Source organism: Amblyomma mixtum, chromosome 7 (genome assembly GCF_055824585.1).
Source record: "Amblyomma mixtum isolate Tamu chromosome 7, ASM5582458v1, whole genome shotgun sequence".
Classification (NCBI taxonomy): domain Eukaryota; kingdom Metazoa; phylum Arthropoda; class Arachnida; order Ixodida; family Ixodidae; genus Amblyomma; species Amblyomma mixtum.
The window spans coordinates 34970883-34983727 of NC_143018.1; the positions used below are offsets into that span (position 1 = coordinate 34970883).

The window sequence follows — 12845 nt, forward strand, 5'->3', positions numbered from 1 at the left end:
AAAACCAGCAGAACATGCCTGGCGACCAGTGGAGGAAAGCGTAATAGTTGTTCATGCTCTGCAAGCTATGCTTCATAGGTGTCCACTATGAAGGCTTGAATAACATGTACTGGCTGACCTGTATTTTTTTGTTTAATTGCTGAAGCATGCTGCCTTGATGAGTAAAACTTGCTCAACGAGGGCTCATCATTGTCAAATGTCAACTTCTTCACGAGGCTTGATGCTGAGATGTACTCCTACCTCCAGATTTGACCTCGCGCACTTGCAAGTATTGGAGCATAGGTTGTGGGTGCAGAACAGTGGAGTTTCGTTAACTCAAACTGCCAGTTGAACTTATGTTTGGGTCCCATCAACATCGAGCACATTAAAAGCACCTCATATTGACTTACATTTCTAGTGACTCAAACAAATTCTCTGAGTTATTGAGCCTGATGAGCGTGACCTGATGTGTGACACATTTTGACATGAAATAAAATTTGCAGAGGGCACTTCAGGCTACTTATGTGCTTCAAGTGCAAAAAAAGCATTGTCTCATCGTAAGCTCTTTTGAGAGGTTCATTAGATTCCTTCCTTTCTAATGGCTTGCATGCTCTCTAGCATACAGTCGTAAGGAAACTCGTTCACTAAGTTCACCTTTATTCACCAAGCAGCAGTGCAGTTTTGTGGCCTATGCGTGGCATGCCTGCCTTGCAGCCTGAAGGTCCTGTGCTCAATATGCTGCACCTCTGGAAGAAATTTTATTTTTCTTTGCTGTAGGTGTTGTTATTTTATGGTCTACTGCTGATATCATGCTGGAGCATGGTGACCTCACTGAGGGATTTTCAGACCAGTGCCGCTGGTCAACATAGCAGAGTTTTGTTGCCAATGAGGCATATAATTTTTTTGCATTATGCATTAAAAACTGCCACAACACTAATGTACATGCCAACAAAGTATAACTGTATTGCACTGGAGTTGTTGCCTCTGCCATGACTCTAGCCTGCTGAAGGACCGCTGCACGTTGTTGATAAAGCATCGTGCACTCCATATCTGCATCCCTGCTCATTTACTCCACCACCACAGCATACACTTGAACTGTTCCACAGGAAATAATTGTTAGCATGCATCTCGGGCAGAAGACCTTCCATTCTTTTGCCTTTACATGCAAGCAGTATGCCGTTTGCATGACAGCTTATTAGTGAGCTTTGTGGAGTGCGATTTGAGTGGAGCATTTTTCTTTAGTGCCACCAGATGCTTGTAATGAGGATTGTTGTGTGTGCTATTACTAGGCACGATATACTAAGCTAGTATATGTTTCGATCATTCTTGATGATGCAATATGCGGTGAGAAATGAGCAGTGTAAAAAAATTTTAACGCCGAGTTTCATTAAACCGCATTCAGAGAACTATCCAGGCTTGCTGTCTGCCTCTTCCCAAAGAACCAACAGTCGCGTAGAGCTTCGCCTGATCTGCCAGTGCCACGGCTGTCGTCATCTGGGGGACGTACGGTGCACAACCTAAAAGCAGTTGCTGTCATCAACCTCGAAGCCAGCCACTTGATCTAAAATACGGCCTCTGATCTCAAAGTACAAGGGATAAGATCGAGGATCTTTATAAGAGCTACAAGACCACGGCGAACAATATAACAGCTGGCGGAGTAATCAAAGGTGTTGGCCACTTCTCCAGAAGCCAGTCTAAGCTAGTACTGCTAGTGCTCGGCATTCTTCAGTAACGAACCATACTTGCTGAAGGACTGGGAAGTTTTTCGCAGCGAAAGCCGTAATAGCATGAGGCTAACGACGCTGCCTCAGGAGCGTATGCCTATATGGGAGTAAAAAGGGAGTGAGATCCTCTCGCGCACTCTCTTAGAAGACGGCTTACTTACTTTTTACTCCTGTCTTTTTAGAGTGATTGCCCTTGATCCACCTTTGAGGAGAGGAGCTGGTCACATGGTCAGGAATGACCTTGAACAGGTGCGCGTGATGCCTGGCTTTGGGTCTGGCAGAGGAATGAGCGGAGCTAAGCCGCTGGTTCTGCGCATTGCGTGGCTTCTGTTCTCAGCTTGCAGCCGGGGCTGATTAGTGTTGCTTGCGGCTGGCATACAGGATGCAGTCTAGAATGTGTAGTGCACGGCCAGAGACGTACGCCTGATTCATGGCATTCTGCAGAGTGACTGCCCCTCTCCTTACTTCACGGCACAGCCTCTTTTTCACGAGAGCCTCGCAAACGACCAATGAGGTAAGAATGGAGCCCCACCGCGCACTTTCGAGGGGCCCATGTTAAACAATGGCGCCTTACGAATATCCTCCAGGAAAAATCTTTTGAATGGGTTTGTAGAAGCGGAGTTTTCTGCAGTCAGATTTTGAAGGCGCTCGTCTACTGGGCCGGAGCAACCGGGTTCGAACCCGACCGCGGCTGCACGTTTCGATGGAGGCGAAACGCAAAAAGCGCCCGTGTGCTGCGCGATGTCAGTGCACGTTAAAGATCCCCACGTGGTCGAAATTATACCGAAGGCCTCCACTATGGCACCTCTTAACCTTCTTTTCTTCTTTCACTTCCTCCCTTCCCTTACGACGCGGTTCGGGTGTCCACCGGGATATCTGAGACAGATACTGCGCCATTTCCTTTTCTCAATAGCGATTTTCATTTTTTTTTTCCTTCGCGCTTTTCTGTCTCGTCAGTTTTTGCACGCATCAAGGTCGGCGCTCCTCCGCTGACCCAGAATCGCTGCCGACGCGCGCGGGAGCTCCCCCGGGGGCGGAGCTTCCTGACGTGCCGGTGCGACCTTCCGGTGCGAGCTTCCTGACGTGCCGGTGCGAACAATGCAGAAGCGTATTGTTCAGATGTTCTTGACAACATAGTCTATAGCGACAGAGCAAGTTATATATGCTCAAAGGGTGTTGGGGCCCCTTTAAAGGCGCCGCCTTAAAAACGAAACTTTGTTCAGCCGCGCGAAGAGTCATGCCATACAACGTGGGCGACCATTTTCGACTGCAAAAATAATGAGCTATCATTGCGAGCGTGAATGCTTCGAAAGGTTGGGCGACAGCACGCCAGATTCGAAGTCGCCGGAAAGTGAGAACGCCTCTTCGATGAGTTTAGCACGGAACCACCACGCAGTTCCGGTATGGTGTGTTTTGCCGGTCGCCTTATCAGAAACTAAATAGAATAACGGGACCCAATCGATTGTAAGGGTCAAGCGACATGTAGATGACTTCGACTGAAGAACGTGCAGTCGTCTTTTCACCTGTGCCCGGATGCATATGGTTTGTGGTTTGTAGTTCAACATCCCAAAGCGACTTAGGCTGAGGGACGCCGTGGTGAAGGTCTCCGGAAATTTCGACCACCTGGGGTTCTTTAATGTGCACTGACATCGCACAGTACACGGGACTCTAGAATTTCGCCTCCATCGAAATTCGACCGCCGCGGCCGGGATCGAACCCGCGTCTTTCGGGACAGCAGCCGAGTGCCATAACCACTGAACCACCGCGGCGGCCTCGGGTTCATATGACCTGCTCGAAAGCATGCCAAGCTGATATGATAGGCGGCAGGGTGGAGAACTACAGCATAAACTGTTTATCACACAGTTCGGCAAACAGGTGAGTGAGGCACCATGTGGATCAGAGCTAACCATGCATGGTCGCCATGATAGTGAACCACCGTTACACGGTGCAAGCTTTAAAAAGAGGCACGCGTGTTCTCACTGCGCTACTGATTCACTAGCACATGTTCTGCTGTGACATTGGTGCGAGCCATTTGCTCATGGAGGAAGGAAAAGGCAGAGGAGGCCCCATGTATCCCAGATGCATAGCGAAAAGCGTGGCTCAAATCGTGTGCCATTCCTGTCTCTTTATGGGACAAATATAGCAACGGCGTCATTGCTGCTAAGGAGCAGCGTTAAATCCGGCGCGCACGGGCCACTGCCGGTGCACTCTTAACAGAAAGGAGTAAAAAGGGAGTAAGATGTCCTCAAGCTCACTCTCTTTTATGAAATGGAGTGCTCTAGGAGTGAGGGAACCGCATCTTCCTAGCACGGGGCGGCTTCCCGAGCAGCGACGTCGCGGCCTTATTATAATTTTACAACGTTAATTAGTTGCTCTTAGCTCGTTCCTTAAAAATGTGGCGTCGGTCAACGTTTATAGATACTTTTTTAGTTCCATAACTCCTCGCAGCGCCCGTAGGGAGCAGGCGGCCTGTCGCCGTCCCCGCCACCGCGGCGCTGCAATCGCGGGTTGAGCTAGGAGAGCGAGAGTCGTCTGCTAGCGTGCAGCGTGCTAGCACGAGCACTCGCATTCGAATCATCGGTGCGCGGCTGCAGTTTTTGGTTTCCGGCTCTTCCCCGGAGGTATTTCATAACATGTGTGTGCTAGCGCGTTTGCGAACTTAAGAGCGGTCATCTGAGCAGTGTCACAAGCGGCCGTTTTGTACGGGCAATGACGGAATGCATGCTACGATTCTGCTTGGATGAACCTAACCTTGCTATTTCAACAGATTCGGATTATCCGCCGAACCAGTTTTTCGCGACTGGCTGTTGTGTCTCGCATTTCGCGCAATATTACTTTTACGTTTTATTACAGCAATACTGGTGCAAATAAAACCCGCCGCTGTCTCAGTTTCAGTGGCTGCGGCGCGCGGCTGCATGCTTTTCCCGAAAGCCGCGAGTTCGATACCGGTGTAGGTGAAATGCAAGAGTAACCCAAGGTCCTTGGCATTTAAACAGAAAAACTTTATTCACAAACCCACTAAACATCGTTGTTGACAGATTTGCTGTCAACTAATTTGTCAGACAAGCTTTGCCTTTTTCCGATCTCTTTAAGCTCTAACGGCGCTACTATTTTCCAAGCACTTTGCTCGCGCAAAGAAGTGCATGCGCGTCACTAAATAAAAGTAAATTATTGAACTGTGAACACCTCAGCACGCTCTGGACAACCAGCACCATTCGTGCCTTTTTCTACAAGAGAATCCAGCACGTTCCAAAACAGGTCGTCGAACAACTCGCCCTTTCTAGCCTGTTTTATAGTACCCTCTACCACGCTTACACAGGCAAACATCTTTTCGGAAGGGTACGTGAGACTGACACTGACATACTCGCGCTCAATAATGAGCATAGCCTCACGCGGCAGTGAATCCTGCCTGTCAAGTGCGTCCGCTTTGCAGAGTTCACATTGCGCTTTATTTTTCATTTTGAAAGCCACATAGCCTGACAAATAGTACAAGGCTGTTTCTTCTGCTGATGGAACACAGCATCTGTGGTCGCTGGAGGCATTGGAGAGGTCCCTGAAAGGTATCGCCATCAGCTCCTTCCAGATCTGTTCTTTCTAGCCTTTTTCTGGATGAGGGCGTCGCGACGCTTTTCTCCGAGGCTCTCGAAGTCACTAAGTAAGACACGATCAGTTCCCGTCTCACAGTTCCCTTTCACAGCTACTTCAACAGGTGTGTAAAGAGAAAGCAGCCTAAATAATTAGCTAAACTTGGTCACTGTAGGGTGGTCTTAGTCACCTCCAAATGATCTCACGAGGCTAAAAAATCTCTAGATTAAAAAAAAAATATATATAAGCATTTCTAGGCTTTTTCAACGTGCCAGTCTAATTACCTCAAGCGGGTCTTGGCTTAATTACGCTTGTGTAGGAAGTCTATAATGGACAGCACTGACATCAATGTCACCCGCAGGGACTCAACGGTTTGATTTGATGCAATGAGTTTGATATTTTCTCTTGCTTCCGTCCGGATGGCGTTTCTCTGGGTTGCTCTTGTACCCGCTGGTACAGCCGGGCACGAAGCAAGTTGGCATCGTCGCGCTCGAAAGCTGCTTCACGGCCAGCAGTGTTTGTTGTTCTGAGCGCACGATGGGAACCACGTGTTCGCAGAGCGCACAGGAAAACAAATGGACAAAAAAGGGCAACGACAAACGCGGGCACGGGCTAAGTAGTAACTGCAGGAGAGGAGCCGCGCGCGCGCCGGCGACCGCGCAAACCTCGACTGCAGCGCCCTCTCGCCGCCCGGGTACAAGCAGCGCCCGCTTTCAGAGGAGGAGTTACGGAACTAAAAAAGTATCTATAAACGTTGGCGTCGGTGGCATCAGCACAGCTCTCCCCCTGTCCAATATGTCCTGAGCACTCTCGTTGAGAACATCCTCCGGTGGGTACTTTTCCGGGCACCCACCGGTAACAATGCACCTATTGGCCGACCACCTTCCATCAAATTCATTCGCACCTCAGCTCTCGGTCCCTCCCGCATACGAGGCCGAGTAACCCCTATTTTTAGAGCTTATGATTTTTCCTTGTGATTAGCTTCTTGGTTAGGTACCTAGAAAAGTTTTGACAACGGACCGCCAGGACCGCCACATAGAATTCATCCGCGACGAAAAAGTCCTAAAAAAAGAAGCTAACCAAGAGGCGAAATTATAAGCTCAAAAAATTTTATGTCTCTGTTTTGTTTGATATATAGAGCTGATATAGACGAACATTAAAAAAATGATTTCATTTATTGGGATTGGAAAGCGGAGTTACTAGAGGACGCCGCAGGCCATGGTTCACTGTTACCAACCAGCTGCTGTTTTTAAAAGTTGTATACTACTATATAACTATTGTCATTTAGACTTGATGTCAATTCAGCGATAAACGCTTTTCACTTAGCGCTTCGCCCGTCTCTGCGTATTGGCTCACTGCATAAGTACAGCCCCGCTTAGTGCTACCTAGAGCATATATACATTATCTAGCGGCAACCACGCTACAGTCTACAGGAACCAGTGGACCTTTTTCCGGTAATGTCCTGCGCATGCGCCAAGCCTTCTCGTCCGCCATTTTTGCCGACTATGGCAAGCGAAAATGGGGGGGGGGGGGGGGGGGAGTTCACTGCACGTGTTCACCGGCAAACAACGATACGAACTGCGGGACAATAATTGTACGTTCGGCAGTTCCAAGTGGACTTTAGAGAGCTTTAGCCCCACCCTACGGTAAACACGGTAACTACGTACGGCATCTGCTACCGTACGCAAATGTGGCTCCTGGCAACGGTAGCAGCGGCAATGCGTTACATAGCGTTACACTGGGTGGGTGCCGCTCCTAGGCCTGCATGCTGTCCCGAACACCAGATGCAGGCCCACTGGTCAAGCGGCGAAAATTTTCCTCGATCGGCGTTATCCGTCTCTATCCCAGTATGGCGTCCAAATGTCTTAGCCGCTGCATGCCATCAGATTTTCTAAGCTGGTCTCTCCAGCCTAATCTGCCATCCTCGATTACATATTATTTTCCTTGATATCTATTCGTTCACCCTGACAGATCCCGGCCAGTTCTCAATGTCAACGACTATTCGTTCCGTCCAATATAAATCTTCAGCTTAATTTGAGCCAAAATATCATACACGATTCAATTTTCTTCCTCATGCGAGCTGGTCTCTCCTTACACCTACTTTTCCCGCTGTTTATATTACGCGGTTATTAACAAAATTGAATGTAAAACATTTCATTTGTCGGAACATTTCATTTGGTGCTAAGAGGTCGCGTTAAGTGTTGGAGAGTACGTTGCCCTCGACGACTTTATCAGCCCACTCCACCGCCAGAACTTGCGTTCTGGGGTCAGAGCTAGCTAGCACGGTCTCCCACCGCTCGAGAGAACGAGCGGTAACTAGATCACCCGGAGGTGGCTCTATTTTGTAGTCCCATAGGATATGATCGTATCTGGCTCTTTGGCCGCAGTGTTTACAATCCGGGTTATGTAAATCAGGATAAATGCGCGCGAGGAGTGATTAACAAAATGTTCCGGTTTTGAGTCGTATTTGAAGGGGGCGCCTCTCTAGGCTTTGCCACCTAGTAAGCTCCGCATAAAAAAAAAAACAATATTGCGTCTAAGTTTATAATTCATATTACATTAAAACTTTTGGATAATAAATTAGAGGTTGTAAATTTCGCCAATATGCTAAAGTGGCTAAAGGTTGAAATTAACATGGACAAATCTGCGATCCAGAGATGCGCGCGGTGTTCGCCACTCTCGCATTTTCCTTGCTTTCGTGTTGGGTTGAACGCCGTACCCGGCAATCCCCCCGCGTGGATATGTGCCGTTTTCATGTGGAGAAGAAGAAGTCCGCATTCTCCTCGGGGTGGCTCGTCTGAGGCAGAGTGGGTATGTGCCATTCTGTCGTAGGCTACAACAACAACAACAATAATTCCTTCTACACAATGAACGATGCAGCCGGTACAAGTGCTTCGTTTGCCGCGGCTGGTGAACGCGCCGTCCGAACAGAGGCACAGCGTATCCGGCGCCAGGATCCAGCGGTGCGCGCTGCCCGAACAGAGGCTCAGCGCCGCCGGCGCCAAAATCCAGAGGTGCGGGCCGCCCGAGCAGAGGCTCAGCGCCGCCGGCGCCAGAACCCAGAGGTGCGGGCCGCTCGAGCAGAGGCTCAGCGCCGCCGGCGCCAGGATCGAGTGGTGTCTGCCGCTGAAGAATCTTGGCGCCTCTGCCGAGAGGACTCCGGAGAGCCCGCCTCAGTAGAAGCTCGGCCCAGCTGCCGAGAGGACCGAGGGCAGCCCACCGCAGAATCAGAAGCTCAACGCCGCTGCCAAGAAGAGCCGGCTGTTCGCGCAGCCGAGGCTGAACCGCAAAGCAGTTAAGGTTCGCAAAACGTATGTGTGCAATGAAGACCTTACAGATGCAGCTTAGAGACAAAAAAATATGTTCAGTGTATGGTGGCTGTGGTCCAAATCACCTGGTTTGGGACCCTGCGCACTTGGGACCCGCCCCTGCACACCGAACAGATGGATGTACAGAGCGCATTTCCGAACTCGTACCTATACAAAGCAACGACTACAATTCTGCCTCGAAGCCAGCCCATGTCTTGCCATAAAACGCAGTGAGTGAGAGGCTCGTATCTCCATGAATTCCATCCATGCAACTGCGATGGCTTACGCACATATGGTACTGTCTGCGGTACCCACACAATTCTTCAGCACATCAGATGAAGTTGATGAACTGTGGGCTGCAAAGTTGGACAGTGGCTTACTAGTGGTGACTGTGTACCTCTTGCCTACTGCATTCACCAAAGATGTCGTGGATTTCCTGCACCTCACAGTAACGACGCAGTTAGTAGTGGGGGACTCGGTGTAAACTCAGACAAGAATTTCGTGCTAGTCATGTACAAAAATATTTCATTCCTGTGCCTTGTAACGCTTCTCTCTGCTGTGACAGCCTCCCAAAAGACATGCAGACCTCAGAATTGGACCTTGGTCCAGCACCTCAAACACATCTCCTGCCATTTCTCAGATCACTGGGCTTCTTTCATTACTGTCAAGGACTGGGAAAGAAGTGCTTGTAAAAGAACGAGTATGTCTGGAAGATAACAGCAGCGGTCTCTAAGTGTACCTAAATGCATGCCTTTCTCAAAATCTTTACCTGGATCTATTGCGATATGAAATTACCTCAACAGCTGCGCTGAAAATTCACATTATCAAGTATCGTAATGTTCCAGTCCAGCAAGATTTTTTTTTGCAGTATATTTTCCCAGCACTCATTTCTTATTGGCTTCAGGAAACCTGTGCGATATTTTGCTATGGAAATGGTGACCAGTTTTGGCCTGACAAATTATATCTGTAGGTTGCAGTTTTGAATGGGATGTATATAAGGGGACGAAGTTGTCAGGTGCCTCTTAGCCGGGTGCCGTGCCTACAGATTTTCACTTGGAATTCCTTCATGTGCTTGTGCTTCCATCGCGGCATGCTGTTGAAATGGTTTTACGTGACATTCTGCCAGGCGTTCAGTGTTCTTATTCACAATGGTGTTTTTAGGAAAACAATAAATGAGAATGTCAAATATAGTAATATTTGCACTGACTTCCTTAGCATACTCTCATCAGTTTATGAGATATGAAACACAATATAACAAGAGCCACAACGCAATGACATAAAATTATGCTCGGTTCCAAGTCTTATCAAAATCTGTAGCAGTGAGAGAGTGGATACGAGTGCCACATAGCTAACAAAGAGAACATTAACAAAGGAAATATACTCTAGTATAACGACTACATGAAGTTCGTACACTGTGAACTGAGAGGAAAGTGGAAGGTTAAATGGATTAACAAACTACACCTGGTTAAGCCCATCTTGGGAGAATGGAAATCATGCACACACCAAGAATGTTATACCGAAGTGTCATTTTTGCATTAGACACACTTTACACACGTCTTTATTCTCATAAAACAAAGGAAACATACATGTGAACTGAGCAGAGAAGTGGTCTCAATGAATCATTTTATTGTCATCCGTAAAACTCGAGAAACTATAGAATCGTCTTTCATGATTTTGTGACATTCCTTTCTACCACACTTTGCTCCAGTGCAAAAATGCACTCACTGACTGTTCCCATGTATTTTGTGTTCTTGAGAGAAACAAAGCTGCTGAACAAGCATTGACATTTCATAGAATTATTTCTTTCCCAAAAAAGCAGGATATTTAACCTTGCAATCTGCATATGATAGCCTTAGTTGCTTATGTGGCATAAAACCCAACACAACACACACACTGGGGCCTTCCAGTGACTGAAACCATTGTAGACCACCTGCAGAATCACAGTGGAAGCATAATGAACAACAAGGAATCCAGGATTTTCTTTGTCTTGAATAAGTGATAGCACCAGAGTACAGCCAGAATTGCAATTTTAAATTGCTGCATCACCTAGCTGGAAGAGGACATGCCCCAATTCCCCGTCCACCTAGAACAGGACTATGCCTGGTGTCAGCATTGGACAGAACGGTGAGTACTGCTCCAAGTTCCCATCTTTTCATTGCCATCCTGGCTTGCGGCTGCCTTTTGTCTCTTCTGCAATGAGTGCAGGCCACTGCATAGCTGTGAAAACTTGTGCTCAAGCAAATCATGGCCATGTGGGGTCATAGCGTTGTTCTGGCCATGCTATCACATTCGTTCTATGCCCAGGTCCTGATGGTGTCCCTCCTGGCAGCTCCATTGAAAGATGTTACCCCCCCCCCCCCCCTCCCCCTCCGAGTGTGCCTCTACTGCCAGTACCTATCTCAGCAAGCTTCAACGGGGATGTCGACAATAGTCTGGAGTTCCTGTTTCATCAATTCCCTGCATTTCCACACTGGCCACCCAAATCCGGCTGCAGCAGTGAATCTAATCTGGCAACAAGGACCCACTGGCGGCATATTATCTGAGGGGTGAATACTTAAACAGCCTCTACAAGACGTCCGAGGCACAGCATTTTGGTCACGTGATCACACCTGTTCTGCATCCAGGTTAGTTGCCTACAACCTCCTAAATGTTACCATAGTTCTAATAATAATAACTGCTTAATAGCGGTGCCGTGCTCCAGTGAATTGTTCATGGGAAAGTATCTTGCCCATTTGACTTCTGCTGTTACTGCCCTGTCAGAGGTTTCTTTGATGCTATCTGGTGCACTACTGGCTTTACAGAGAGTGACATGATTATCAGCAGCTGTGCCAGTGCCCTGGATTTGTTTTTTTTTTTTGTTGCTGTTGTGCTTTAGTTCACTCTACTGCCACTGCTGGCACTGGCTCTAGAACTTACCCCCACGCCGCTGTGGTGCATTCTGCTAACATCCCTTGGCAGTTGTGTTTACCAGTGTTTAATCAATTGTGGTTGGCTGTGGGTGCATGCTTTTCACGTTTTAATACTGTGTGCTGTGGTCGCCATGCTCTGAACTCGTGATTCTGCTAGCAATTTTGTCGAGCTACGTAGTGGAAAATTCGCACGCATTTTTATACTCCTTTGTTGTTACGCTTTGCAAATGAAGTACCCGCAGGGTGATGGGAATTTCTTTTGACGAATTTCATACAACTGTCATGTGAAGCCAGTCGTCCAACAGGATATATCGGCAAGCAGAAAATAAGCTAATGACCAAATATAAACAGTTATTAGATGCAAGAAAATAATGTGCCCAAAATGGCGGCACTTGAATCAAGTTGAAAACTACTTCCTTAATTATTGCCTACGGTTTTTCTGTGTGCTCAAAATAATTTACTGAACCAGGAAAAATATCGTTTTTTCCGGGCGGTTGCAGTAAAGTTGGGAACCTTAATTACAAGGAAGACGACATTAAGGGCAAATCCATCAGACTTTTCTGACATTCTCGGAGATTTGCCAGACAATATTTTCCAGATATTTCTGATATCAGCATGATGGCAAGGAACTTACAAAGGTCTGTAGACGGATATAGCTATTGAACAAAAGCTGGCACCTTATCACAGGTTGCTAGCGGGCACAAAGCAATTGACTGCAGCTTTATGGGAGTGGGTAGCTGCCAATGGTTGGAGGATCTCCTTTGACAGGCGTTTGCTGCTCCATTCTTGAGATTCCTTTTCTTTTAATTATACTTTAAGAGTTTACGACTACATGAGATAAAAAAAATTACGGCACATAAATAACTTATCAACAGCAACAATAAGAAAATAGTGAAATGAAGGTATCAACAGCTACAATGGAAACAAAATGTATGAGCAGCTTCACGTGTGCATTTTCTTCTATATGCCACAAACACCTCAACACTGAAACTATCAACAGTGTGCTTTGGTAATGTATTCCACTCACTTATGGTATTGAGAAAAAAAAATTAAGGTTTAAAAGTATTGTTTACCATTCCATATTCCTAGATTATTTTCCTGTTGTCAAAATGTGTGTACTCAAGGCGTGAGGGGTAATTAGGTTGTGACTGTTAATTGCATATCATTTGTTACACACTGAGAACAAGATGCATTCAGCACATCTCACTTGAAGTTAATCAAGACCAAGATGACAAGTTTTGTCGCTCTATCAGTGCATTTGTAAGTGTTGAAGAAATCTAACTGCATATCATTTTAACTTGGAAAAACTTTCATCGAATAAACTACAGAGATTTAAAAGC

At 47.2% G+C, this 12845-nt stretch overlaps 1 protein-coding gene across 1 annotated transcript; it reads left to right on the forward strand.

Annotated features, from left to right (window-relative positions):
- The first annotated feature begins 8031 nt into the window (after window positions 1-8031).
- Window positions 8032-9802, forward strand: LOC149335628 (uncharacterized). The gene is made up of 2 exons (XM_089552233.1): window positions 8032-8092; window positions 8141-9802. The coding sequence occupies exon 2, from the start codon at window positions 8163-8165 to the stop codon at window positions 8466-8468; it is 306 nt and encodes a 101-aa protein (XP_089408359.1). The 5' UTR covers window positions 8032-8092; window positions 8141-8162; the 3' UTR covers window positions 8469-9802.
- Window positions 9803-12845: the final 3043 nt, after the last annotated feature.